Below are 24,279 nucleotides of genomic sequence, written 5' to 3'. Positions count from 1 at the left end.
ACATCAGTCCCTGCCCCAGTGGAGCTCACAATCTATATTCCGTACCACATGTACATGCACAGACATTCACTCTAGGGTTCCTTTTGTTGGGCACCAATTAACCTACCAATATATTTTTGTATTGTGGGAGGAAACCAGAGTACCCAGAGGAAACCCACACAATCACAGGGAGAATATACAAACTCTGCACAGTTAGGCCATGGTGGGGATTAAACGCCTGACCTCATTGCTGTGTTCAGTAACCATTACACCATCCGTGCATCCCTTAGCGCGCATGCTCGAGCCCATACAGCCACCAAAAGGTGCTTTTTTAAAATCACAATCCACTCAGAACTTGAAGGACAAGCAGCAGACTTTTGTAGGTGGTAACCGTCCTTTTCTGGGTGTGTTGGAGAAAATGCAGGTCCAAATAATCCCTTATATTTGACATTGCAATTATTACAAATTGGTAACACAAGCACATTAGGTATTCTGGTAAAAAACTGTAAATACATAAGATTGTTACATTTCCATGAGGTATTTTTCCTCAACATAGAGCTTTATTGACTGTAGTGTAGAGAAATAAGATAATGGCAGGTAAATGTGTGTGCATTTGTGCCTTTCATTTTTTCCCTCTAACTACTGGATATTACATTTGGTAAGTAAATAATTTTACTACAAATAATAGTAGAGCCTGAATCTGGCAGTACGTGCTGTGATCTGGCAGTGGGTATGCACTATATCAATATATACATTGCATAGAAAAGCCGTTTACATGCAAATTGATGTTTTCTGACGAATCTGCATTCTTCGGTTCTTTAAAAAGAAAATAAAACCTAAGAAGAAGAATGCATACTGTATGTCCGTGCTAATATCGGTTACAAAATGATGATCTTATAACCAGAGCAACGCATTTGATCTTACAAAAACGTAAGACAATATTGTAGCGAATCTGCAGCGCTTCGAGCCTGGGGCCGACTCCATGTTTCATTTCTCTGTCATTTGTGACCACTCAACCGCGCTTGCTATCACTCCTGCAGCCGCGCCACCTACCTACATCTCGTCGCAGCAAATTATCTCCGAGAGTGATGTTTTGAATAATCCAATCATCACTTTACTCGCCCTGTACCGCCCAATGGGTGTGCGAGGCGTACACACAGCGAGATAGGCTGTTTCCTTGGCTCAGGGGCTTGAGGCGGCGGTTGGGGAGGGGGGGAGACGCGAAGTGAAGCGGCGTTATATTGCAGTTTAATTCGGATTAGGTAGTTTGGAGCTGTTACGGAGGGGGAAGGGTTAGATTAATTTGGGCCGGGCGCTGTGCAGGGTCTACGTGATACGCTCGGGCGATTTACCGCGATACGTTTGGCTTCTGCTCCGCCTCCCCCGGTTTTCCCGCCTCTTTTCACTCCTTGGTGAGACGGCCATTAATGAAAGCTTTTCCCGGGGAAGGAGGGAGATCTGGGATTTTGACTCCTGCCTGCAGTGACTGAACGGATACGCTTGGGCCTCTGCCTTTTGCCCCCCTCCTTCAGTAGCCCCCTCCCTCCATAAAGCGGCCTCTGGGGTTTCTTACAAAGGAAGCCGCTCGTCCCCCTGCTCCCACCTCCTTCGTCTCCAGTCGCTGCCTGCCGTCCGCAAGAATCATGTCCAGGCCGGTCAGGTGAGTACCGTGGGTTGGCGGGGCCTGTGCAAGCGCTTCTCCATCACCCCAGCCCCGACTACACGTGGGCCGCTGCCTCCCGTCTAGCAGCGCGCACGGGTGTGTGTACATACACATAGCAGGGCCATGCTTGCTGCATGTATGTACTATGTGCAGCAGCATCCAGATGAGGCAGAGTACTTGCGGCCCGTTCTGGCCTCCCAGGCTGCCCACGTCCATCGCCAATTTCCTTCCCAGTAGAAGGACCCGGGGCTGCATGTGGTCTATGGAAGGATCGTGGCCTTCCTTTCTCTATTGCAGTGAGTAGCAAGCAGCTGTGTTATTGCATTTGCTCCATTGTCTCCCCGGAGTGCTGGCTAAGGAGGCACGGTGGACAGGAAGGCACTAGTGTTATTGGTGTTACTACTCATACATTTCCAATCTCCGGTCTTCTGTGAGTTGGAAGATAGTAGCTGCAAATGCGCGTGATACTGGTTGTTATTTTAGATGTTTATTAGTTATCCGGCTACTGAATGTGTGCTTAGTTTTTTACCTTCTACAAAGTAACAAGATGCGTCCTGGTCTCACACAGTATCTTCTGTACACTATGCATAAGCCTGTATACTACAAGGTTATAGTGGGTTGGGCTAGCAGCTGCTTCTGGGGGAAGGGCACAGATTTGTGTACACCGTCTGCAACACATTGCTCTGTGCATGTCTGCCTGAACAAAGGCTGAGCTAGGCACACATTTTACCGCCGGGGTCTTGCTTCTCTGAACTGGTTGCAGAATGGTCCCAGAATTGGTGTTTTATATAATTTAACTTCAAATATTTCTTAATAGTTTTGTTTAAATATATTTTCTAAACTCACATTTCCTCTGATTTGTTGTAGTGTACAGGTTTGTAAATGTAGAGAGTTGTGCACACAGTATATAATGTGTGCCTGATGGAGCTGTGCAATTGTCTTGCTGATCGGACGCCCGTTTGTAACCTTATGAGGATTCAAATCAGAAAAGTTGATTGTTTAAGCACTCTGCTCTGCACGGTTTCATCTGAAATGTGCAGCTAAACCTTGTGCGTTTTTGCATTATACAACAAAAACTACTGAATTCCTTTGAGCGGTTTTATTAGTATAAGTGAAACCATGATCTGGGCACATTTCTATGACCTCATCAACTTAACCTAAAGGTGCCCATACACTAGTGCAACTTTAGTTTTCTACACAATTTTGTTGCATTAATATTGTGTTAAATAGAATGTCAATAACTTACGATTTTGATACGATGTTGGGTCATGTGTGTTGCATGTCAAATTCAGATTGCCACAGCTGCAACTAGGATTTAACGCATCTGGGGCAGTGAATGGGATTGCATGCGATACATCGTCTGCAAATTGACAGCATATGATGTGTCGCGTGTGATCGAGCTGCTGGTGAGTTACTAGGGTATCTCATTCAAGGCAAATGCCTTGAACTAGTGTGTTAACCTTTTTACAGGAACCAAATTCATCCATGTTAATGACTATCCACTATAGGCTTGGACCAATTAAGAAAATCCCCCCCCCCCCCCCCCCCCAAAAAAAACAACAACGTAAAAATATATAGATTGTTTTTTTTAATGCCAAAACATCCTAATAGTCCTTATTATGGGAGTTTTCAGGACATTTCTATGTTAATAATTCTCATGAGAAATTAAACTATTGTGAAACTGTTAGCGCTTACACAGTAATACTAATTTTTGTGCTGTTTTCTTTCCAACAGGAACAGAAAAGTGGTTGATTACTCACAGTTTCAGGATTCTGATGGTATGTGGAGAGGTGCTTTGTACGATGTTATGTTCATTGTAGAAGAAACTTCAGTGATATAAGCAATTGGGGAGAATGGTTTATTATATAGATCTCTACAAAAATAACAAAACAAACTGAATTATATTAAAAGGGGTTTAGTTTTGTACTGGGAAGACGATTGTATTAATCTTGCAGACAGACTATCTTGGTTTAAGACTTTTATATAGTCTATAAAATTAGTTTATTCCCTTTTTGCTCTTAAAAGGAGCACACTGGTGCTTTCCACCTCCTGAATTGATTGTAACTTGAAAAGTAGCAGCTTATATTTTGCTGAATACATTGTTTACAGAAATATAGCATGCCACTTGTAAAATGTGTATTGGGCATTTGTCTTAAATACATCCAAAATATTATGGAACTTTTTATTTTTTTTTATTTTCTGTCTTGGAATTAGAACATGATGCTAAATGACTGACAGTACTCGCCCCCTACTGCCTATTTTACAGATTGACTTGTTAGTTCATCTTTGCCTGTTTTACGTGCTTATATCTGAAATATCAACTACTCGTGAAGAGATTATTTGCTAGGTCATGCCTTGGTGAAGTCACTTAATACTGGACAAAGACCTTTTTATAAACTTTAATCCTGTTGATATATAGGGAACCATTAAAATGTTGTTTTATATATTTGTTTAAAAAGTGGTAGCGCCTTGTTTCATGCAGCATGCTCTCAATTATAGTTACAATTTAATGACTATATAAGCCTTTACATAGGTATCCTGCAAATATCACAATTAATATGTTGGGTATGACATAATAAATAATAAAACATTGTATGACTTAGAGCATAGGGACATGCTATCACTTCTGCTATCTGCTGGGGCTTACGATGGAATTTAGAGCAAAATATGTTTATTAAACTATTTGAGCATAGTAAACAGGATTAAGGTTTAATTAATTTAATTGTTGTACACGGTCAGTGCCAGATGCCCGACAGACATTCAGTTGTTTCGCCACTTCACTGTGAACAGCTACCATCACCAGTGCTTGATCTTGCACCCCTCTGATGGTAGCAAGCAAAAAGTCAATGAGACCTGTGGCAAAATCTTAAGCTACTGTCATACACCCCTTTTTTTGCAAACTTACTTTGGGGGTGTTTCTCATACTGAAGATCTCTATAGTATGAATTAACAATTTTTTTTACCAGGTTTCCATTCAAACTTTGCTCCGGTCACTGCCCCTTAGTTCCAGGAGACATTTCTCACCGCTTACTGAGGTGGTGCAAAGAAATTTGCTATATGTGGTTTTGGTGCCCTAACCAGTACTTTAGACGGATTCGATATGAAATCCCTTCATGGACAAAATCCCGACATTTAAAATCCTGACAGGGTCAAAATCCCGACATATAGAATGTACAGGTGAAACTTTCGGTCGACATGGGTTTTTGCAATGTTTTTTTACCCAAATGTCGACATGGACACAGTTGCAAGTGAACTGCAGCCCTTCGCTCGCTATGCTTCGGGCACGGTGCCTCGCTGCGCTCGGCACACTATTTTATTCTCCCACCACGCCCTAGTGGATGGTAGGGCATGAAATACCGCCTGTCAGCACATGTCGGTTCAAAAAACAGTGAAAAAACCCATGTCGACCTCGCACCTGTCAACCGAAAGGCATGTAGACTGTTTCACCTGTACATTCTATATGTCAGGATTTTGACTGCATCCCCTTTAGACTGTAGTTTAGCTGCTAAATGTGTAAGTAATGACCGCTCAATCAGAGCAAAAATGTATTTGCACTCGATGCTAAGCGCCTTGAGTCCTGTTGGAGAAAGTGCATTATATAAAATAAATTTACTTAGGTGTCTGTTTAAGCAATGTCATTCTCTTTTGTAACCACTTATGTCATGCTCGCACTGCTTGTGTGAAATACCCAGTATTTAATTTCAAATTATTGTAATGTACCTAAAAAGGGAAATTCTTCTGGGGACTCCTAATGCCTGGACATTAGGAGTCCCCAGACGAATAATTGTCAAATTAATTGACATCACATGAGCACTTCCCTTTTTATGTACATTACAACAATTTGAAATAATGTCCTTCATTATCATGATTGACAGATCTCGTGATACCCATACTAAAATTGTGTAAATCTAGTCAGTGAAACCCATACTAAAATAGTCAGTCAGTCAGTGAGAGAGTAAGTGTTCATACATAGGCACACAGACTACTATATATGTAGATCACTCCTATTTTTAATAGTTTTTGTCTTAAAATCGCACCAACTAAATGTCACAATAATATCATTCTTGCATAGCCATGTCGGGTGCCTCCATTCACATGACTGTCTAATAACTATAATTATTGAATATTTCCTCTCCTTTCTACGATGAAAAGCAGCATTTTTATTCTCATAATTATAATGTATCAATCCTAGATCTGATAGTCTGTATCAACTTAATGGTACTTATGTTAGTTGGCCGCCCAACTAACATATTTGCTTAGTTTTCCGCATCCCCTCGCGGGGCACGTTACGCTCGCCACTCTTCAGGGTCGCTGCGCTCACCACACTATATAAAATCAACTCCATGCGGACATGGATAGTGGGGGTATGAGCGTACCAACTTAACAGACTCATACAATCTGACAGTCGGCATCAACGTAATAGAATCAGATAATTTGCAGAACGGAATTTTGCCCAACTCTACAAGCATAGACCTATGCATATGTATTAACTTAATTCGAATGCAGTTGTTACTGTTTCATTGAGTCAAAGGCAGATAGCAGGCAAGCACTCCCACACCTGAACTGATGAATATTCATGAGGTGTGCAGGTATAAAAAACTTCCGGGCGCCCACTCGGTTGTCCTGTTGAAGCTGTTAGCGACACGCGCGTCGACCAAACATACGTAGTGTGTCTAAATCCCCATGTCGCCTCCCCAATGAATGTATTTTGATCTGAAACACCTGTGGCAGTGCGCACCAGATTGGGCAGCAGAGAGGTGACCAGGTGTGAATCGCAGTAGCACACACTGCTAGCGATATCACAGGGGCCCGGCACCAGACATGTGCAGCGGCGCGCGGTATAGCTCTGCTGGTGTGGGTATCGTGGGGCATTTGACCGAGATTTGCCCACTAGCGCAGTAATTACATATGCACTGTGCAACATATACAGCAGCAGTAAGTTGAGACCCCTCGCACGAACTTACAGCCGACTACTTTAGGGGTATACTCCATATTAGTCACTATTCTGCTCTTAGGTGGAATATTAGCAGATGGTAATCCATATATCAGTATTACTAAAGATTATCTAACCTAAACTTGTCGATCTGCCCAAATATTCAAGTGAATACACAATGGTCAATACACTAAGATGCATTGATCCAATCTGGTATTAAAATTGAAACGAGAGAGTGACATGTGGGATTATCCCTTTTTTAATACTATGTTTTTAATGTTATATGTCGCAGTTCTTAAATATAAAGAATAAAAGTTACATTTTATTATTGATTCTTTATTACCTCAGGTGTGCCTTCTATGTGACAATCTTTCTTCTTCAATTTGGTTTATCTATTGTCCAATGGCAGCACACCCCATATTTGATATTATCTGACAGTTTAATAAAGGGGTTATTAAATCATATTAATATAATTTTTTCCAGTGCGACTGGCAAACCCCTCTTTTTTGCTAATAACTAGATCATTTAAAGTTCTTAAGTCAAGATGCAGTTTATCGTTTTCAAATGAGCAATTCCTGGTTTATCTTAAACTGGTATATGGAGTAGCACCTGTTCCGCAGCTATACAACATTCATTGTCTAAAGTCATTGCGCATTGTAGTGCTTTACAAATTTTGTAATGAAATAAAATTGGCTTATGAATCCCAAAGTTAGACCTATGATGATGTGACTTCTGCAATCTGCCCATTCTCTGCAGCTTTGATCTGAAATTGAAACTTGCTATAATACTGGAAAAACAGGTCTTACGTTTATGGGTCCAAGATTCTCTATTCTGTAAATTAATAAATTGGATATTACAGGGCTTGACAAATCCCAGGTCGCCATGGTGACCAGATTCTGCTTCCTGGCGACTAGATTTTTTATTTTTTGGAGGGAGGAAGCAGAATCTGGTCATGGACGGCTTTCCATAGTGTCCTTCATTAGCGAAGAATGCTCAGTGTGTATTTTTCAGCCCAGCTATCTCCCCCATCATCGGTCAGCATACACGTTGGGCAATTTACCCAGTGTGTATGGACCATAACCAATGTCAGAACATTGAATTCCGGATGTTGAGTGATACGAAAATGGCCCGGGATTCCAACTGACGGGGTTGGATTTCATTTGTTTTGTGGGCGCCACCGGAGCTACTTAGTTTCCCGTTCGGTGGGCATGCTGTGTTTGCACCCATTAGTGCAATATTTAGCTGCATACATGGCTAAACTCATCTAAAACAGGGCAAGAATTGAAAATATCCTTTAGTCACCATCTAGTAGAAGCTGATTTGTACAAGTAACACCCCTCATTCTCCTTCCCATATGATGCTCTGTATCAGAAATAGACCGGAAGTATTACAGGTTGAGTGTCCCTTTTTTTTTTTTCTACTGTGGACATCTGTAACTGTTGTGCTTATACAACATAATTGCAAGATACCTCAAGATTATTCCATATTTTAATGATTAAGCCAGGGGTTCCCAAACTTTTTTGAATCATGGCACCCTAGACCATCAAAATATTTTCAAGGCACCCCTAGCCCAAGTGCTTCTTATCGAGAAATTCGGACAAATATATTAAATCAAGTGTTTTGTGTTTATATGTCAGTTATCTGGTGAGGCACAAGGTTTGTCCACACATATTATGATTGGCAGCCACAAGCACTGTTTTGCCTGGTACATTGACCATAAATAATATGAATTGATCTTGGTCCACCAACCCAAGGCACCCTTGCAAGTGTCCTAGGCACACAGTTTGGGAACCACTGGATTAAGCAGTTATCCAAACTGCTTCTGCTCCTGTGCATTTTGGATAAGGGATGCTCAACTTGTACTCTCTACTACGTTTTTTTATATAGCTTTTTATAAAATTTGAACTTTAAGTTGCCCATACACCCATGCACAATGTGCGTTTTGACGTAGGTGCGCTCTAGCTCAAAGTACGTGCAGCACATACTTTGGAGCACGCATCGCCTTGCAAAGCAGTATCGAACTGTGTATATGCAGCTTCATTTTTAAAACGTATTGTATACTGCTGGTCACTTTAATGGTGTGTGTACACACGGTGCAATATGATTGCTGATTGATTTTGGGTTGTTATTATTGCTCAGCGACCATATTACAGTTATTTTTTTTATTATACTTTTCAGTTTTGACTGAGTCAGCACTGAAGAATCAAATTCTGTGGGTGGTGGGAGTCGCGATGTCGGGGTTTTATTTTTTATTATGCCGGCGGAGACTGGGCTGGAGCAGTCAGACTGGTGGGCTGCCTGCAGTGCTGTACTGCTGGGACCTCTCCTCGGCGTCTCACTGGGAAACTGTGGCAAGCCGTCATGTGGCACAGGAGGGGGGGGGTAGTGTTCCCTCTAAACTTCTTTTGCAGGGAGCCACACCCTGCCCTTTTTGTTTCACTGTGTGCCAATCGTTTGTAAAGAAAACTAATATAAAATGTGCCCTGCCTAGTAGTCGGCACCCTGCCCTAAAATAATCCTGTGAACACTAGGGGGGCACATGATGACACTTTCCCTCCCAGTGTGTGCCGAGGCAGAGTTTCAGTCATGTGGAAATGGGCCAGGCCACGGATGGGCAGAAGTCGGGCAGGTCCGATGAGGATGGTCTGAAGCTGCCAGAGCAGTATTCATGGACCAGGTCACTAATTTTGGTCAAAGATATCTGGGTGTTGGGATCTGGATGTCAGGAAGCAAAATGTGGTCGCCATGGCAGCCTGGCCTCTGGGATTTGTCAGGCCCTCATTTAGCCAGTGATACTGGGTGATATTGCCACGTGTGTACAGGGCTTCGCACTGCAATCTTGGAATCCAATGTCTATATAGCATATATAATATTTTTTTTACCCTCCTTTTAGATGAGGACTATGGAAAAGAAGCTGTCCCACCCAAAAAATCCAGGGCTTCTCCAAGAGAAGTGAAAGAGAAAAGGCGTTCCAGTAGAAATTCGCAGGAAGACAGGTAAAATGTCTCATTGTGCATTCTCTAACATAAATAATGAAGCAATTAAAAAAAAATTGACATGTCTTTATTTTTTGAGGGTTTTATAAATTCATACAGCCAGTTACTCAGCCCTAGGGGGTGTATGCAATGCATATGGCGAGCTGTGACGGGGAGCAGTGCAGATAGCTCGCAGTCACAGCTTGCGGCTCAGAATTCAACTGACACAGCACCTCCCCCTGCACTCGCTGTTTCCACCTCACTGGGTTACCAGCCTCTGATGGTGAGGATTCCCCCAGAACCTACAATGGGGTGAAGGGGTTAGATGGCGAGGATGGCTTGTTTTCAGCGATCCCTGCTGATAACAAGCCACCCTAGCTGGCGGCATTGAATACTCCCCTTAGTAACTGCATTTGACTTGTAGTTGTTGCTGCAGGTATGTCCTGGTCTTGCGTCCTAAGCAATGCTGTACTTTCTGGGGCCACCTGCCCTGCCCCAACCCCCCTCAGCATGTAAGATGTTCAGACAAGCACAGAGCCTAGCTCCAGCAATGTGTACAACGGCTATCTAAAGATCACAGTATAGCAACTTCATATTCTTTAAAACCAAGAAACTTCGCTATTCCATTACAAGATAATTTCTCTAACATCCATTATGGAATACTGGGGTTCAATACTATGGGGATAGAGATCCTCCGCAGGAGAGACAGGCACATAAGATCTTTCTGTGTGGGTGCACTGGCTCCTCCCCTCTATCCTTTCTCCACTAGTCAGTTTAGAAAAATGTGCCTCAGGAGAGGCTGCACTTCTGGGAGCTCCAGAGAGATTTTTCAACATTTTGTTTTAGTTTGTTATTTTGGGGCGCTACTTTTAGACCTAAGCAGCACTTTTGCTTCGAGGGTGCCAGGGGAAGGGTCAGTCACCGGCCCATTCAGGCGCAGGGCTGCCCTGCTGCAGGACTTTGTCCTGAGAGAGGTTTCTGTCACCGCACAGCATTGCGCTGGGGCGAGCAGACCTCCCAGCTGCCGCACACCCCTGTCAGGGTCTGAAGACTACAAGTGGTGAGTACTGGTCGGGGTACCCCGACTTTATGTGCAGCAAGATGGCGATGACAGTAGCGGCGGACCTCCCGCAGGTACCGCGCGAACCCCCCCATCTTTTATATATTTGCTGGCAGGTACAGATAGCCACTGGACCACCAGGGCTATGGCAATGTCTGGTTTTTGCATAAAGCACAGATAAGCCAAAAATGCCAGCTTTTTAATGCTAAAAGCACCAGCTCCGTTTTGGGGGCGGGGCTTAGCTCAGAGTGGGACCAGGCTCTGCTAGGCAAGACTTCCTGCTTCTTCCTGCATGCTGAGGTAGCCATTAACAGCGCCTCATCGGTGGGGTGGATCTGGGATCTTTCTGCCTGCAGAGACAGCAAGTTATAGCACTAATTAACACTTACATTGTGTTTGCCTAGCATAGGAATATTGCTTAGCACTGTTTTTCTGAAGAATTACTGTGATTTACTGTGAACCAGCTCTCTCCAATCTGTGAGCTCAGGTTACAGCCCTGGTTTCCCAAGTAGCTCTGTTTACCCCACACTGGCTAGTTAAGATATTAGTCTTTAACACATAGCCAAAGAACACTTACAAATCAGTGTGGGTGGGCGGTGTGGCTGTGTCCAGCTTCACAATGGTGAAGAAACTGACCTGCATGGTGTGCAGCACCAATTTTATCCCTGCCTCAGTCACAGGTTACCTGTGAACCCTGTATGTCTCCACAGCCTATTGGGACTACCCCTCTGGCTAGTGGTGTGCCCCCACAATATAGTGGGGTGTCACAGGGAGATAATGAGCCCGCATAGGCCAGCAGCATTGAAACGCTGTTAGACTCAGTCTCATCCCAGCTAGCTGCTAATACACAGCAGACTCAGAGGGTGCAGAAGGATTTAGCCATCCTGTCAGCTAGGGTGGATATCATCACTCCTTTTCCCAGCCAGCCTCAGAAAAGGCCCTTGTCTGCTCTGGCCCCTGATACAGAGAGGATGATATCCTTGATGAGGGGGAGGAGTTGTAGGATCAGGAGCCTGTACAAGAACCGGCACTGGTACATGGCCCTGAGCCTCTTATCAGAGCTATTAGGGAGGTCTTAGAGCTCCCTCTGGAGGAAGTCACGGAGGGTGACTCTTTATGACACAGAAAAAGCAGTCTGTGTGTTTCCCAGAGCAGGCGGAACTAGAGGGTGTTTTAAAAAAAAACCTGGAAAAACCATGAGAAGAGGTTCCAGCTCACAAAGAGGTTCGCAAATGCGTAGCCTTTTGAACCTGCAGGTAGAAAATTGTGGGAGGAGCCTCCCGTTGTGGACTCCTCAGTTTCACTCCTTTCTAAAAAGGTTTACTACCGGTACCGGGTGTTTCCACCCTTAAGGACGGGGCTGACAGGAGACTGGAGACCACTCTCAAGTCGATGTATACGGCTAGTGGGGCCTCTCAACGTCCCGTACTGGCCAGTTGTTGGATGGCTAAGGCCATTCACGCGTGGTCCACCCAGATCCAGGAAGGTTTGCTGGGGGGCATGTCGGTGGTGCAGATAGGTGAAAATCTGCGTCACATTCAGGACACGACAATGGTCCTATGCGAGGCCCAGAAGTAATTGGGGGCCATAAATGTCCGCAACTCTGCAATGGCGGTCTCAGCCCGGAGGGCCCTGTGGCTGCGACAGTGGGTGGCGGACGTGGACTCCAAACGCAGCGTGGAAAGTATCCCCTTCTCAGGGGAGAGGCTTTTTGGGAGTGAGCTGGATGAGTGGATCTCCAAGGCTTACGGCTGGTAAGTCCACTTTTCTTCCATCAGCCCCTCCTGCGCCAAAACGTCCATTTACCTTGCCTACCCAGCAGTCCTTTCGCGGGACTCGGTTCCGCTCCAGGGCCAGAGGTGCGTCTAATGCCAACAGAGGTGGACAGGGTAAGTTCAGGAAACCTAACGCCTCTGGCACACAGGACCGTGCTGCCTCCAAGCCGTCAGCATGACGGGATCTCCCCACCACGGGATCCTCTCGAGGTGGGGGGTCGTCTGTCGTACTTCAGCCAGGTGTGGGATGCCTCGTGCCTAGATTCCTGGGCCAGGACTCTTATTTCGCAGGGCTGGAGTTCGACAGACCGCCTCCCAGAAGGTTCTTCGTCGGCCTTCCCCGCAGCAGCGGAGTACCGGATTCTCCTACAAGGGGCAATCCAGGGACTGCTCCAGTCCAGGGTAATCCTGTCGGTTCCAGTGCAGGGGCAGGGTTACTACTCGAACCTCTTCCTGGTGCCCAAGCCAGATGGGTCAGTGAGGCCCATTCTGAACCTGTACCTGCGGGTGTTCAAATTCAGAATGGAGTCCCTCCATTCGGTCATCGCCAGTCTCGAGCCAGGGGAGTTCCTGGCTTCCATAGATGTCAAGGACGCCTATCTACACCTCCCCATTTGGCCCCCACACCAAATGTTTCTGAGGTTTGCGCTGGGAAGGGAACATTATCAGTTCCGGGCGTTGCCTTTCGGCCTGTCCACGGCTCCTCATCTTCACGAAGATCATGGCGGAGATGATGTCCCTTCTACGGCAGCATCGGGTGAATGTCATCCCGTACCTCGACGACCTGCTGATCAAGGCAGGGTCAGCAGGAGCCTGTTGCAGTGCTATTCAGCTGACCAGGAGGATCCTCTGACCACGGGTGGATTTTGTACCTGAAGAAATCATCCCTGGTCCCAAGTCAAAAGATGCTGTTCCTGGGCATGATCCTGGACACAGCAGAACAGAAGGTATTCCTTCCACCGGAGAAGGTGGCTGCAATCCAGCAACTGGTGGTAGAGGTGTTGGCGGGCCCACAGGTGTCGGTTCACCTCTGCTTGAGGCTGATGGGCAAGATGGTGGCCTCCTTCGAGGTCATACAGTATGCCAGATCTCACTCAAGGACATTCCAGCTGGATATCCTGACGAAGTGGTCGGGGTGACCCAGCCAGATGCGCAGGCTGATAACACTCTCTGCAACCACAAGGCTGGTTGAGTCGACAAATCTACTGGCCGGCCGTTCCTTTCAAATCCAGAATGGGCTTCTGTTGACCACGGATGCCAGCCTGAGAGGATGGGGGGCCGTGGTTCAGGGTGTCCATCTTCAGGGCAGATGGTCCCTGTTGGAAGCCAAGCTCCATATCAACAGGCTGGAATTGAAGGCTGCTCCTCTGCTCCAGGGCAGGGCTGTGCAGGTGCAGTCCGACAATGCGACCACGGTTGCCTACATAAACAGGCAGGGTGGAACGAGGAGCATGCCTCTTGGGCGGAGCAAAACGTTCTGGCATTGTCCGCCATATTCATACTGGGAGTGGACAACTGGGAGGCGGAGTTTCTCAGCCGCCACGACCTCCATCCCGGGGAATGGGAATTACACCAGGAGGTGTTCACTGCCATTGCGGATCTGTGGGGGACTCCACAGATAGACCTCATGGCCTCTCGAAGAAACCACAAGGTAACCAGGTACTGCTCTCGGACAAGGGATCCTTGTGCGGAGGCAGTGGATGCACTAACTTGGCCTTGGGAATACCGGCTGGTATATCTCTTTCCTCCGTTACCACTACTGGCGAAAGTGTTTAAAAAGAATAAGACACCAAGGAGCAGAGGCAATCCTGGTGGCACCAGATTGGCCTCGGCGAGCCTGGTTCGGGGATCTTCAGGCCATGCTGGTGGAAGACCCTTGGCGTCTGCCCCTCAGAGAGGACCTTCTTCAAGGGCTGTTCGGTTACCAGGACTTGCCTCGGCTTCGTTTAACGGCCTGGAGGTTGAGCGGCAGGTCCTGAGGCGCATAGGTTTATATTCCTTGGTCATAACAACCATGACCCAAGCCAGAAAACCGGTAACGGCCTCCCATTATCGCAACATTTGGAGGAGATATGTGGCCTGGTGTGAGGGAAATGCCCTACCACCTGCGGATTTTAAACTGGGTAACTTCTTGCAGTTCCTGCAATCAGGTTTGGACTTGGGGCTCCGGCTGGGGTCCTTAAAGGTCCAGGTATCGGCCCAGTCTGTGTTTTTTTTCAGAGAAAACTGGCATCCTTACCTGAGGTCCAGACTTTTCTTCAGGGGGTGTTAAGAATTCAACCCCCTTTTGTGCCACCCACTGCGCCATGGGACTTGGATGTAGTCTTTATCTTTTTTGCAGTCATCCTGGTTCGATCCATTAGATCAGGCAGATTTGCGGTTTCTGACATGGAAGACTGTGGTCCTGCTGGCCTTGGCTTCGGCCAGGACGGTGTCCGAACTTGGGGCCCTTTCTTGCAAGAGCCCTTACTTGTTTTTTCACGGCGACAGGGCGGAACTGAGGACTAGGCCGCAATTTCTTTCCTAAGGTTGTGTCGGCTTTCCATCTAAACCAACCGATTGTGGTCCCGTCCAGTTTGGCTCATCCAGGGATTCCGGCATCCCTGGATGTTGTTCAGGCCCTGAGGGTCTATGTGAGGCGAACCTCTAGGTTCAGGAAGACGGATGTTCTGTTCGTGCTTTACGATGACAGAAGAAGGGTGCTCCTGCATCAAAGCAGACTATTGACCGTTGAATACCTACCACGATCCAACAAGCCTATGGGATGGCTGGATTGACTATTCCATTCTGATTGAAGGCTCATTCAACAAGGTCTGTAGGGACTTCCTGGGCGGCTGCTCGATGAGTCTCGGCCTTACAGCTTTGCAGATCTGCTACTTGGTCGGGGCAGCATACGTTTGTAAAGTTCTACAAATTTGATGCCCTGGCCAGGGAGGATTCCCAGTTCGGGCAAGCGGTGTTACAGCAGTCTCCGCACGTTTCCGCCCGTTCTAATGGCTTTGGAACCTCCCCATAGTATTGAACCCCAGTATTCCATAATGGACGTTAGAGAAAATAGGATTTTAATATATACCTACCGGTAAATCCTTTTCTCGTAGTCCATATGGAATACTGGGTGCCCGCCTCAGTGCGGAATTTTCTGCTGCAGGTAATACCTTGCTTTCTTGGGCTTGTTGAAGGTTAACGTTCTTGTATTGGCTGGTTGCCTTTTTGAACGAGTGACGTTCTAATATTGGCTTGTTGCTGTGTGTGTGTGTGTGTGTGTGTGTGTGTGTGTGTGTGTGTATGTATGTATTTCAGTTATGGTGTTCACCATAGGTGGTTATTATAAGTTTCTTCACCTATTTTGTTATTTTTGTGACGGTGTGCTGGTATGAATCTCACCACATTTACTCGCTTACTCCTCATATACTTTGCTCTCCTTCGGCACAGTTTTTCATTAACTGACTAGTGGAGGGAGGATAGAGGGGAGGAGCCAGTGCACCCACACTGAAAGATCTTATGTGCCTGTCTCTCCTGCGGAGGATCTCTATCCCCATAGTATTGAACCCCAGTATTCCATATGGACTACGAGAAAAGGATTTACCGGTAGGTATATTAAAATCCTATTGTCCATTGGTTTGTAGTAAACATAATTTTTTTTTTCTACCATACTATAGTGGCTAGAGGTATAAAACTTTGTTACAAGTCTCAGCTAGACCAGTTGAGTGAGCCTACTGTTCCTTTAATCCAAATTTATGCCATTAATATTTTAACTGGTGTTATATGGTATTTTTCTATTTCAAACAGTGAGGATTCAGATGAGAAAGAGGTCAAGAAAACCAAAAAAGAGCGTGACTCAGCAGGTAAACTACATACAACAGATACTGTCTCTAAAGTCCCTTACACACTAGACCAATGGTTTTCAAACTCTGTTCTCAGGACCCCACACAGTTCACGGTTTTCAGGTCACCTGACAGGTGCACTCATTACTGACTCATTTTAAAAGAACTACAGGGGGAGCCAAATATTTCAAATTTCATAAGGTCAACAATACAGTCTGTCGGCATGAGAATAGTTGGCAGGAGTTCACGTTTTTGAATGCCAAATTGTACAGTTAGGGGGGTATTCAATGTGTGTCGTTCTCCCACAGCCATCTCCCGACAGCATTGAACAGGGGTTCTCGGCAGAACGAGCCCGACATCACAAGCGTTCTGGCGAGAAAAGCCGGAAATAGGCGAGCTCCCGGCCGGAGTTCGTCTATATCCGCCCTCGCGGCCACGCCCCTTTCTCGCCGCTCTGCAGCCGGGGCATCGAATCCTGACCGCCGAGCTCAAGTCGAGCAAAGCAAGAACGGGAAAGGGGCATGGCTGTCGCGCTTGCTCGACAGCCGTGCCCCTGACATTGAATAAACCCCTAAAGCAGGTATACCCCATTGGCTTCACTTGTCATGCTTTGTGCCAGGTGCCTTGCTGTGATTGACACTCTACCTTTCCCATTTAAAGACCACATGAATGGTAAAGTGTTACAAATAGTAATGGAGCTCTTTTGGTCACCCCATTGCTTCACACATTTGTAGCCTGCAACTGTGAACCAGTTATCCTTTTTCAGAAATTCCTGCTTTTCTTACTACTTTTCATGATCAAGTTTATAAAACAAATCTGTTTGTAACTAGAGTATCAGAAGTATCTAGTTTTCTATGCATTGCAGTTGATGAACACTGAACAAAAAAAAGCTTTCAACCACTGTTTCAGCTTCTTGAGACCGTAAATTGGCCAAGTCTATAAAGAAGAAAATACATGGATTTTCATCACATTTTTTACTTTAGTCAGACTTTTGACTTATGTAGGTAGACTACACTGCAACAAGCTCTACTTGTTGGATCTTTTTTAAGGCTTGGATATACTTGATCCCGTATTGCGGTCAGAGCTTTATGACTAGTGCAGGTAGCTCATTGTACTAGTCTGTTACTCAAATTACTCTTGACCAGTTTTTGCTGAACTGCCTATGTTGGTCCACAGAATATATTCTTTTGAAAGGTAGTAATCCAGTACTTATCCATAAGTGTAGCTAATCACTGGTTGGTTATAGTCTGTTGGGGAGTTAATTGGTTTTGAAAAGCACCCACTGGAGCATTTCCTTTGTAATGTGTCATCCCACTGTACGCCATTGAGTTTGCATGCTGCATGTGCACAGCCATTAGTATCTGATTTAGCAGCGCAAATTGGCTAAATTGCTTGGTTCATCAAAATTGCAATTTGAGTACTCAAAATGCCAACTTATTGCACAGTTTTTAGCTCATTCCTCAAATGGCAACTTGCAGCGTGTGCTCTAGAACAGAGTAATTGAGTTTTTCAGAATGCCATCTAGTGGCAGCTGGTGAGGAGAGAACAACTGAATTGCCTCTTAGATTTCTTAAAATGGATAACTTCTATTATAAAGTGGACCTGTTGCTTACAAGTTAAGCATCCACTTTGGGATCTGTTATATTTACCAGGATGCACCCTAGGAAGTGCCTTATGACAATCTGGCTTCATGAATATTATGTGAGCATTACTTGTCCCTAAGAAATTGGCAATTATCATGGCTGTGTGGTCGCTCTTCCAAATTTTTTTATTTATTTTTAATTTTCAGAAGAGGATTTTGGCAGTGATGAGGACTTGGCCACAGGTGATGGCAAAGCAGATAAGAACTATGAAAGTGCAAAAAAGAGTAAAAAGCCCAAAAAGCCAACACCTGAGAAGAGACGTGGTTCCAAATCAAGGAAGAGGGCTGCTGCAGGTACCAAAGTTTGATTTCTTTAGTGGCCTAAGCTGCAAGTTCTCGGGAGCATTTCTATCTTAGTTCTCTTTACCATTAGAGTGCTACAGTTATACCAGTTGCGGCATAAGCTGGTCCTTCAATTGAGGCAAAATACTGATTGATAAAGGTGTTTTAAGAGCCTTATTTAAAGCATTTCTTCTAAGTGTTTAGTCCTAAAACAATTTGTCTGACAGCGGTCTTTTCATTTAGTCCTTTTTCAATAGATAAGGCTTTATATTTGTATATTCCACTGCATAGTTTTAATCTTTTTAATTAGTAGTTTTTTGTTTCTTTACACCACTTTTTTTTTTTTAATTTGGTGTTGTCATTAGATGACAGTGATGATGAAAAGGAGCAACGTAAAACTGTCCGCCAGCAAAGGCAAGCTGCATCCAAGGCAGTCTCTAAACAGAGAGAAATGATAATGGGAGATGCTGGCAGTGAGGACGAGGAGCAAGAGGAGGAAGATGAAGCACAATTTCTGGAGAGTAAGTGTCATGTTCTCTCTACTGGGGAAAATGTCCTTTATGATGTAACCCAGTGCCGGCCAAACTGGTCCTTGAGATATTAGGAACAGTTTGCGTTTTTCCAGACCACCTAGCTGGTGCATACTTGTAGTATTTAGTAAATTACATTTTCAAAAATATGCTACATACATTCTACAGATCCAAAACTGGTCTGGAAAACATGAACTGGTGGTAGATCTTATAGCTTTTGAGGACTGGTATGGCCACCTGTCGAGGCTTTCTCATCTGTATAGAACTCCTTTTCAGTAGGTTTCCTGTTCTGTGCAGGAACCAATGTTAAAGTCAGGACATTCCAAAAGAGGACAACCTGTGCAAATAGCCACCTTCTCTTGACTTAATTGGTGTAGTGTAGGCATTTACCATTCAATGGTCTAAACAGACATGATCATGTTCCTAGATTCATATAGGTGTTATAAGTCCTTGCAAACTGAAACTAATTTAAATGTAAGGTTATGAGATTTTTTACCAATTGGTAGATTGAGTTACTCCAGCAAGATTTTCTTGCCTGTCGAATTCTTTCCATATTCCTCCCTGGGAATTGAAGTGTATATTTCCATGTGTTCTCTGCATAAAGGAAGACATGCTGCAAGTATTTCTAGGAAGCAACCTCACAATCTGTGTAACCTATACCCACTTAAACAATTTAAAAAACTGCAGCTGGAAACGAAGTGCTTGAAGAGTACTTGCGGATACTGTCAAGAAAACTCTAGAAGTGGTCCCAAACTTCTCTGCCTAATGAGTTTGGTATGTTAGTCTTCCGATCATTCTACATAGTTTCATTGCCCACTGCTTTCAGTGGTATCCCATAGCTCTGCATAGTCATCCAGAACTGATTGGTTCATTTTGTCCTCAAGAGCTGCCTGAACATGTGGCTAAATGGTTGATATAGCTGCTGTCAGTGCTGGTGCAAGTGGAACTCATGGTCAGACTGGCTTTTTTTTTCCCAGAGGATTCTGGCAGTGATGAAGATTTCATGGTGGAAGATGATGATGATAGTGATTATGGTCGATCAAAGAAGAAGAAGAAAATTGTGAAAAAACCTCTGCCAGAAAAGAAACAGAAAAAAGTACCCAAGCCCAGGCTAAAAGCTACAGGTGAAGATTTTTTTTTTTTTAATGTTTACATGAACCAGTTGGCCTTTCTAAAGCTGGGCACACACTATAGCAATCCCATCCCGATGTTTGGCTGTTATCGGACAAATCTGAATACCTATCTGTCAGTTCAGTTTGTAGCTGTAAATTGCAGGCCTCCACGTCATTAGTGATGTCTGGTCAGCCCTGCTGCAGTGTCAACCAGAAGACAAATCTTGCAATGCCATGCTGATGAGTCACTCCCTCTGCCTTGGCAAGTTTATGCACTTGCCAATACAGGGTCCTGTTCTTGAATAGCAGGCCTAAGTAACTGTCTTTTGGGCAGTTTTAACAAACATTCAAGAGCAAAAGAGAAGTTGCACGTAGTCACTAGGCAGCTTCGAGTTACCATTTATCTAGTTGTAAATGAGCTAGAATCTTATTGGTTGCTATGGACAACGGCCCCACTTTAGTCTTCATCAACTATATATTTTTTTTCTTGCAACTATTTTTCTGGTTTTACCGAGTATCCTTTAGGTGTTGGAACTGCCGCAGTAATTTTATAAACTATGCATGTTATGCAATATTTTGAAATGTAAGGCACTTGTTTATACTTTTTGGTTTTCTGTAATGCAGTGCAGACCCCTTGTGGTGGTCTAAAAAGATGGAGAGCAGTTGCATATTTCTACCTGTAGCATTAAGAGTGGAACACTCCAGGAAGAAACCTACCTATAACTAGCATACTGTAGCCAGGAATGAAGACTGCATCCTCATACTACTATTATGCATAAATATGTCTGGCTTTGCAGTGTATTTCTACAAGCTTTATTGGCCATTTGAGGAGAGCCACATAGGGTTCTATGCAGGTTTCCTGAAAAGAGGTCACTGCTAGCCATCGGCGGGAGTGTCCAGCACTTATGGCGTTACTGGATTTCCACCAAGCTCTCCTCCCCTCAAGATGAATAGTGCCATGTGCGCAGTATGCCCCATTCATGCAGTGCGGATTGGAAACAGACACTTTTTCCTCTTGTGGGTGTGTACGTTATCTGGCTGGCTGTTTTGGCAGAGTGCTCCAATTAAGGCAAAGCACATTTTGCCACTTTAAATCCGGCAGGGCTTGGAACAGTTTTAAAACGGGCCAACAGGAACACTAAGCACGTGTGTTTTTTTTTTTTTGTTTGTTTTTTTACACTTAAAATGTAACCATGTGCAGCATGTATTTAATCTAAAGTTCTTCCTGCAGTAACACCAAGTCCGGTTAAGGCCAAAGGAAAAAGTCGCACTGCAGCATCAAAAGCATCCAAGGAAAAATCTCCATCGCCCAAAGCTGAGGAGGAAGAGGAAGATGACGAGCCAGAGACGCCACCACCAGAGAAGAAATCTGCCAGCCCTCCACAAGAAAAGTCTGGTGAAGAGGCATCTGATGAAGAACCTCAGTCCACAGAAGACTAAACCTTGTGTTTGGGGTGGGTTGGGGGTTAGGGTGTGAGGGTGTGTTTGGGGAGATTTTATTAAAAAAAACAGACAAAAGTTTAAAAAAAAAAACACCAAAAAACAAACAGATGGACAGATTGGTTTTAGAACATGAAAGGCTTTTTGCTTGACTTATTCATCTCCAACTGTCTTTAATTTCTGTTTTAAGAGTTACATATGCATTTTTGTTCTATTTTATCCAGCAGAAGGTGATACTTTTTTGCCATTTGAGTTTAATGGTTGATTGCTCCTATCACCAGTTTCAAATAAAGCCATGCACATATAATTTTTTTTTTTTTTTTTATAAATAAGTTGCATTGTGAACGTTTTGTCTCCCCTTCCTTTATGTTTTTTTTTTCTATGCTATTGGATACAACTTTAGTGATAGGAGTTTTGTTAATCTGGAGATTAGAATGCTGTTTAGTAGTAGTAAGATATTTTCCTGACTTTTCACCTATGGAACGCTCACCAACCCCTTTTTTTTATTTTAATTTTTTTTAAAACCGGTTTTCCCCGTGCCCAACTATTTTGGCCTAAAACAGTGACACTAATGTCCCATATATTAGCATGTTCTTAATGGTTTGTTTTTCCTGTTATTTTCAGACATTGCTAACTTTTTTAAAGGTATTGAATTTTTTTTTCCAGCTCTCTTGAGAGATAAAAAAAAAAAATCAAACTGAAGTTCAAGAAAGCTTCTACCTTTTTTTTAACAGTTGTAACCTATATGGTGCTGTGCCATGCAACACTGTATTACAGGCCTCTGCTGAGGATTCTATTAGCCTGATGTTTTCTGCACACCCAGGTATTCTCTAGTTCAGTGGTTCTCAAACTTAGTCCTCAGGACCCCATACAGTTCACGTTTTCCAGGTCACCCGACCAGTGCACTCATTACTGACTGACGCATTTTAAAAGATTCTTAAGTGGAACTAATTTCACTTCAGTCTGTGAGGAGACCTGCAAAACATGCACTATGTGGGGTCCTGGGGATGACTTTGAGAACCTGTGCTCTAGTCACATGCTTTACATTTGCATTGACTGCTTTGAAGGTGTTGACTAAAATATGTATATAAAGTCTGAAAATTGTTGAAATACATAATGTAAGCAAACATGTTTTAATTGTTGGAAGCCATCTGATAAAAGTTGAAAGTGAACTGTTATCATGAGTCTTTTATATTTTAATGAACACTGTTATGATATGTGGTATAAATGTTGTTGTAGATCCATGAACATGTACGTAGGGAGGTTTTTTTGTTTTAAAGTGCAGTATACCTGAAATTTCCTTGCCTTGGGATTGACTTTAAGGTCCCCTAATTCAGAGGCCTGATGTCAGAAGGAATGAAGCTTTAATAAATACAGGGTGCTCCATAAGTGCGGAGACCACCTCCTTTTTTAAATAAATGGAAGAGTATGGGAATATTTCAGAATCTACACACTGGGAGTGGAAATCTTTTTAATGTATGGTACCAACTATGATTTGACTTTTATGAAGTAATGTGACAGGTGCAGAATTTCATAAGAAAAATCGTGATTCTTCTGGATTTTTTTTAAATATAAGTACCTGCAAAGACATGGGGCGAGATTTAATAGGATGAGAGATTCAGAAAGTTGTAAAGCACCAATCATTTACACTACAAAATCAAACTGATTCTGCAGTGTAAATGATTGCCGCTTTAAGAAAACTGGAGATTTCTTACCAACTCTCATCCTATTAAATTTCACCCAATGTGTTTTATGATATTTATTATGCAGCTTTCCAAATAATTGTGGTTAGACAAACACAGATATTATGGTGAGATGGTATTGCCAAAGCCCATATTTTAAACAATAAACACAGTATCACACACAAGTCTGTAGGTGCTTAATCCTTGTATAACACTTTTTTTTTGTTTTTTTTTTGTTCAGTTTCTTTACAGCTATTTTTACTTGTCAGTTGCTCGTGTAGCACACACATATTCCAAAGCACTTTACAGAGAATATTTGAACATTCACATCAGTCTTATCCCCAGTGGAGCCTACAATCTATATTCCCTACCACATGCACATTTATTCTCTGGTTAATTTTTGTTGGGAGCCAAATAACATAACAATATATTTTTGTATTGTGGGAGGAATATACAAACTCCATATAGTTAGAGCAATGGTGGGAATTGAACCAATGACCTCAGTGCTGTGGGGTAGTAATGCTAACCATTACGCCATCTGTGCTACCCTAGTTTCTTCCTTTTTGATGTTTCAGAAAACAGACTACCTCCTAGTGTAGTAAGTTAAGGCACATTTCATCTAAGTGGTCCAACCACATTAACATTAGCATAAATTCCTTGACAGTGTTTTTTTATTTTTTTTTTAAACATTCTTGTCTTCTGATCTATTCGTAGAGAACTAAAAATTACTGAGCAAATTAGGTTATTCAACAATGGTTGATGGATACAAAATGCTGGTACTAATAATGTAATCATTTAAACATAATTAAAACACAATTAAGAACAAATTAACAATTTGGAAAAATATAACAAATGGTGCAACTTTTGTGCTATTAAGAAAGTAGTGACTGATTTCTTATGTCCATAAGGTACCCTATTTGATGAGAAGAAGCCCAGCTGCGTTAAAGTTATAGTATGAGTCGATCCTATTTAGCTGCTGCATTTTTAATAGTCTTTTCCAAGTAGTGTGGCTGAATGGAGGATGCAAAACCTGTTGGGATGTAGCCAGAAGATGGAAGTGAAGACCTATTGGGGGGGGGGGGGGGGGGAATAAAGGTCCCAGATTGAAGCATTGCAGAAATGTTTAGAGCAGGGGTTCCCAAACGTTTTTGAATCACGGCACCCTAGAGTTTCAGATTTTTTTCACGGCACCCCTAGGCCAAAAATAAATTAATTAGATTGGGTTTATATGCGATTCTTAGGGTGAGTTATGTGGTAAATGGTAGGATTTGCTTCTGTTTGTACACATTTTATGATTGGCAGCCACCAGCATTGGTTTTGCTCATAAATAACTAACCATTAATAATATGAGCTGGTCCACCCACCCAGGGCACCCCTGCATG

At 43.6% G+C, this 24,279-nt stretch overlaps 1 protein-coding gene across 2 annotated transcripts; it reads left to right on the top strand.

The window, feature by feature from the left end:
- Positions 1-1,134: 1,134 nt before the first annotated feature.
- Positions 1,135-22,393, top strand: NUCKS1 (nuclear casein kinase and cyclin dependent kinase substrate 1). Of its 2 annotated transcripts, XM_083173019.1 has the most exons (8): positions 1,145-1,639; positions 3,377-3,420; positions 9,469-9,571; positions 16,175-16,230; positions 17,999-18,145; positions 18,499-18,654; positions 19,641-19,787; positions 21,007-22,393. In XM_083173019.1, exons 1-8 carry the CDS (start codon positions 1,623-1,625, stop codon positions 21,213-21,215), a joined length of 879 nt encoding a protein of 292 aa, XP_083029145.1. In that variant the 5' UTR covers positions 1,145-1,622; the 3' UTR covers positions 21,216-22,393. The 2 variants fall into 2 exon arrangements, with proteins under 2 accessions (XP_083029146.1, XP_083029145.1); XM_083173020.1 differs by lacking the exon at positions 19,641-19,787 and having other exon boundaries at positions 1,135-1,639.
- The last annotated feature ends 1,886 nt before the right edge of the window (positions 22,394-24,279 follow it).

The sequence above is a fragment of the Crinia signifera genome, chromosome 2 (genome assembly GCF_055691185.1).
Source record: "Crinia signifera chromosome 2, ASM5569118v1, whole genome shotgun sequence".
NCBI lineage: Eukaryota > Metazoa > Chordata > Amphibia > Anura > Myobatrachidae > Crinia > Crinia signifera.
This window is presented reverse-complemented; position numbering and strand designations above follow the sequence as displayed.

What these genes read in the sequence shown, in the direction of transcription:
- NUCKS1 (XM_083173019.1), top strand. An exon ending in ACAGTTTCAGGATTCTGATG is followed by an intron (nt 3,421 to 9,468) that starts GTATGTGGAGAG and finishes CCCTCCTTTTAG; the next exon opens with ATGAGGACTATGGAAAAGAA. An exon ending in TGAAGCACAATTTCTGGAGA is followed by an intron (nt 18,655 to 19,640) that starts GTAAGTGTCATG and finishes TTTTTTTCCCAG; the next exon opens with AGGATTCTGGCAGTGATGAA.